Genomic DNA, 5,000 nt, shown 5'->3' on the forward strand with positions numbered 1-5,000 from the left:
TTGTTTAATTCTAATATGTAGGTGCATGATTCATTTGATGAGAACTGCAAATTGTGAAAAACAGTTGGCTGCTACTACAAAAACCACTGATCTGTGGACTCATGGCCCGAACTACTGAGTCACTTACCCCCACCCACTTTTGTTAAACATTTTGATGAAATTCCTTTCCCACAGGCTTAACAACTTAACATCAACAGAAAACACATTTTCAAAATTTATCTCTGTTGTCTTTGGCAATCCCAGAAAAACTTCCCATAGAGAAACCTGTGGTGCATGAAGTTTCCTTCTTTTCTGATAATGTCTTGTATAATCTTCATTCTCAAGTCTTCTCTGAGAGCTTTTCCATGATTATACAGCCTTCCATAAATTATGCACTCAGTTCTGCCAATACCTCTTAAGAACTTGAACTACAACGTATTCACAAGCGAAAGGATTTGGCTATTTTGGCCAGCTACTCAGCTACACTTTTTATGAAAGCCATAAATTATTGCTGCGGAACTCTCACTACCCTGAATTGGTAATTAGGTAACAAATCTGATCCCACCAATGTGTTGGCCAACATGTGACCCACAAACAACCAATACAGGCGACCGACACGTCAGCTGACACAACGCCAATGCGTTGGACGACAAACCTCCATACCACACTTAGTGCAGAAGTCACCAATATGAAGAAATTGTCAGTTAACATTACAGTAAGAAATGTCAGACAAAAAGTCGCAACACTTACAGCAAAAGCTATTTGCCTGAGGACTTCTTCTGGTACTCTCCTGCCAGGAGTTGCATAAACTTTTTTATACAACTTGTCTAGTGATGCTTTCATCAGTTCCATGCAGATCCAGACATCTCCCTTTGAGAAATGAAAGTAAAGCAATTTGGCTCAGTGGCATCATTTAGCACTTGTGTCTGTTATTTAACTTGCAACCTTTTGAAATCAATCACTTGTCAGTGTATGAAAAGAATAAAATAATGCATTTCAGATCATTTCAAAGAGCACAACAAACCTCTCTAAACAGAGCACCATAAAAGTGAACGGTGTATGGGCAATCGGAGACTCGCATAGAAACATCCAAATCCATGTACAGCCTTTTCTGTTCTGTGGTGTCCACATTGGCTCGTATTCTCTGTTTTGAATAAAAGCATTAAACACAAATTTACAAATCGTTTTTGTCGAAAATATAGGAAACGCAAAATCTATGCAATCACTGAATAGCTTTTAAACAGTTTGTTAGTAGCAATGACTATTAAGAGGTTAGGCGAGCTTGTTATTCACCTTAACAGCCATTATGTGTCCAGTTGGCTCGTGAATCATCTTGTACACATAACCGTAAGCTCCATGGCCAAGTTCTTTTAATTCACGCAAATCCTCTGCATTACACTCAAACTCCTGACAAAGGAATGACAGAAGATTTAAGACATGCCAGTTACAAGAAAGCATAATGACAATATGAAACCGATAGGAATTGACACTTTTGACAAACCTTTCCATCAACAGTTAGTGTGGCCTTGTCTGAGAGATTTCTTGGAGGTGTGGTTCTGAAACAAGAGTTCAACTTGTCATTACCTACAGCAAATGTTACAAGTAGCCTAAGTTCTTTATTCTTAAAATTAATATAACTGAAAGATATTATGATGTATCTAGATTATACTTATCAATCCAAATGCTAGCACATTACAGAGCCCATAATTTCAAAAAAATAATACGGTAATAATCATTACCAAGACAATCCTACAATGAGATGCCTCCCATTCCCCTCCTCCTCAACAGTGACACTTAAAAAGATAGTCTGAACAGGGGGTCAGCCTTTCGAAAGACAATAAATAATTTAATTTTCCACAAGATAATAGCAATGAGTCTTAAGAAGGAATGAGGGTTACAACCACAGGACATTGTATGGAAGCTAAGTCTGAGATCCATGAAATGTTCCTCAGCAATGAGAACATCTTTCATAACAATTTAATATTAATGTTACAGTTCAGTATTATTTTACATTTGGTTCAAAAATTTCAAGCTAGTTCAATTTTGATGTTTCCTTTGTTTCAGATCATGATAATGAATATTCCACAATGAATACCGGTAATCAAAATTAAACTTGATAAATAAAATAAAATATAAAATTTGAAAGTGAGAAAATTTTTTAACCAAAACAACAATGTCTATTCCATCTACACCACCAGGAACGCTTGATGATCAACATTGCTTTGAAGTACTTACGATGGAGATGAAGAAGGTGATTGCTGACCCTTTGAAAAGTCCAGTTTTGGGCCTTTAGGCTTTCTGTGCTTTCTTCCTAAGGGAAATATTAATGTAAAATCAAGTTCAACTTTGTTCAGCCTCATTAGGAAAGATAATTATTACAATCAGAAGACTAAGAACAATAAAAGCCAATCATCTTTACAATGAAAGTATCTGCAGCTCAACAAGGTGTACCCAAAAACATAAAATTTTAAATATTTAACGCCCAAGTCGCCAGTGGAGGGTAGGTGCCCAAGAAGCCCGGGGGCTGCAACTGCAGTCACATCCCCAAGGCGCTAGAACACCCGACTGGCCTGCCCAACCTGCAACCAAGCCATGAGCCCCCTCGCGCCAGGCCCCCCTCAGGCACCCACCACACTTGTCAATGAGCCAGATAGTTCAGTGGAAAGAAAAGAAAAACAATAAATAAAAAAAATATAATATAAAAAAGAATAAAAAAGGGGGGCGATAGGGAGGGAACGCTGAGAAACACTAAACTACTAATTCGACTCACAACGCCACATCAACAAAGCAACAAACACGCTGCAAATACATGGGACAACAACGCATGCACTAACCAGGAGTACCGCTGGACAATGTCAGCCCCAGGGCTCCCACAACCTTAAGACTGCTGCAAACGCTACAGAATGCATCAAACGCTAACAAACGCCTGCAAAAACGCTACTGACCAGACTAGCTCCTGGTCGTAAACTATGTAACTATACCAAATGCTACAGAATGCACCAAAACACTCAACAAACGCTAACAGACGGCCAAGACACTAACAACCACCTGCAGAACACTACTGGCCAGACTAGCTCCTAGTCGTTAACTATGTTAAATTCCATTTAACTATATTTAACACATTTCTGTCGGTAAAGGTAAACAAGCTACCCTACACCAACTGTCGCTTGAGTGTTGGCCTGTCTACTGACAAGTTATCAACTATATATTGGTGGGAAAAGCTGCATTCTGGTTTTTGGAGGGGGAAACCACAGAACCCAGAAAAAAATTCTGAAAGAATGAACCTAAACCAACACAAACTGATGCAGGTGCAGTCTGTGATTTGAACCTGGACCATGTTGGTATAAGAAGTAGCGAGCCTCACACCATCCTTGTGTCTCAATAATCAAAAACAGGTCGGCCAATTTCACTTTCTCACATTAAGTCGAAGCATAGAGCAAAATTATTTTCTATAATCAGTAATCCTTACATAATTTTTATCAGATTTTAGTTTTAAACTCTCTTTAAAGGGGAAAAATACCATTGAATCACAATGATCCTAACAAATATTATTTGCCAGGGACAAGGAGACCAAGCAATGAAATTTAAAGTGCTACTACGACCAAAAAAAGTAATTCTTCTTTTTCTTTGGATTTCAAAACTACGTCAAGCAAACACTAAGTGACCCAAGTTTTAAGTTCTGATTTTAAAAAGACACCTGTTTATTTTAACGGGAATTTTCTTAGTTCTTGGTCCGCCATTACTACAGTAGCTTTAAAATTTTGAGAGAGCTGCGGGTCAAGGAGGTAATGACGTCAAAGACTCACTAGTTTAAGAATGCAATGCATGTGTATGTGGCTGAATTATTATTGTTAAACTCATGTTTTGCATATAAAATAAGTTGCATTTACATGCTGAAATTTTAAGCTAGTGGGTAAATGATGTCAATTTCCCTAGATCCAACCCTCTGGGTCCAATCGGTCAGTTTTGAACATGAATAATGGCGGACCGTGAAATCCAAAACTTACACTCAAAATAAACAGCCTTTGGAAAAAAATCAAAGCTCAAAATGTTGCCCGTCAGGTGTTAAGCAAACACGCTGTCAAAATCTCAAGTAAAAAAGGAGACAATTTTTTGATCATAGTAGCACTTTAACAATAAATCCTCTAGCAATATTAAAAATATATATTGATGTCAGACACATACCATTGGTCACCATTAAAATACATGACACCTGTTGCATCATGTCTTTCGAGTTGTAATTATTGGAATCAAATGTGAATATTAAATGAATGGGGTCAACTTCAATGTTTATGTGAAACAAAAAACTGACGCAATAATGATGTTACTTACTGTCAAGTCTGTTCTTGTCTTTGCTTAGGTAATTAAAAAATACTTTATAAAATCGAATACGTAGCGGATTAACATTATGCTTATTTATTTTAATGTATTAGCATAGGTTATCACCAGTTTAATTGAAATATACAAACTTCACATATTTGCTTGATCCCAAACTTTTAGGGACTGGTTAATTCATTTAATTAAGCCCATGACAGAGGTACGGTTTAGGTAGGATATGGCAGACATCGCAGTTGCTCCCACATTTTGATAAAGTTATTTGACATAAGAGGGTCACATAAGCTTATAAAATAAAATTCGTGAATAATAATGCAAAATCCATCTTTAATTCGCGAGTTGTTAATACGTATTAACTTTCAAAGAATTTATTAGCCAAGCCAGCTAAAGAACGGCCTTCGATTTACAGATATGCCCAAAATGTCGATCTGAATAAAGCTGAACCAGACAAAACTCATGCCGCCCTACCTGACTTCGGAGAGCTGGACATGGTTCCGTTGTTTTAAAAGAACAAAAATCTAGAATAAAATAGAACGAAAGGTAAGCTAAGTGACGAAGGAAGTTCTGGAAAGCACCACCAACGAATCAAATGAAACGAAAATTTTCCTCACACTTTACACATAGCCGATGGAACCGGAACAACTTATGAGGGATTCCCCTTCACATGCATATATCCATTTGCCAAC

At 37.4% G+C, this 5,000-nt stretch overlaps 1 protein-coding gene across 1 annotated transcript in view; it reads right to left on the bottom strand.

Moving 5' to 3' along the window:
• Window positions 1–5,000, bottom strand: part of LOC138059983 (dual specificity mitogen-activated protein kinase kinase 6-like) — a 15,143-nt gene that overhangs the window by 10,049 nt on the left and 94 nt on the right. Inside the window, exons 1-7 of the mRNA XM_068905645.1 lie at window positions 4,926–5,000; window positions 4,783–4,832; window positions 2,215–2,290; window positions 1,481–1,535; window positions 1,273–1,386; window positions 1,004–1,123; window positions 730–849 (exon numbers count right to left, since the gene is read on the bottom strand). The exon at window positions 4,926–5,000 is cut by the window's right edge and continues 94 nt beyond it. Of these exons, the coding sequence (XP_068761746.1) occupies window positions 730–849; window positions 1,004–1,123; window positions 1,273–1,386; window positions 1,481–1,535; window positions 2,215–2,290; window positions 4,783–4,804 (507 nt within the window). The 5' untranslated portion in view covers window positions 4,805–4,832; window positions 4,926–5,000. The remainder of the gene's footprint in view (window positions 1–729; window positions 850–1,003; window positions 1,124–1,272; window positions 1,387–1,480; window positions 1,536–2,214; window positions 2,291–4,782; window positions 4,833–4,925) is intronic.

The sequence above is a fragment of the Montipora capricornis genome, chromosome 8 (assembly GCF_036669925.1).
Source record: "Montipora capricornis isolate CH-2021 chromosome 8, ASM3666992v2, whole genome shotgun sequence".
In the NCBI taxonomy this organism is placed as follows: Eukaryota; Metazoa; Cnidaria; class Anthozoa; order Scleractinia; family Acroporidae; genus Montipora; species Montipora capricornis.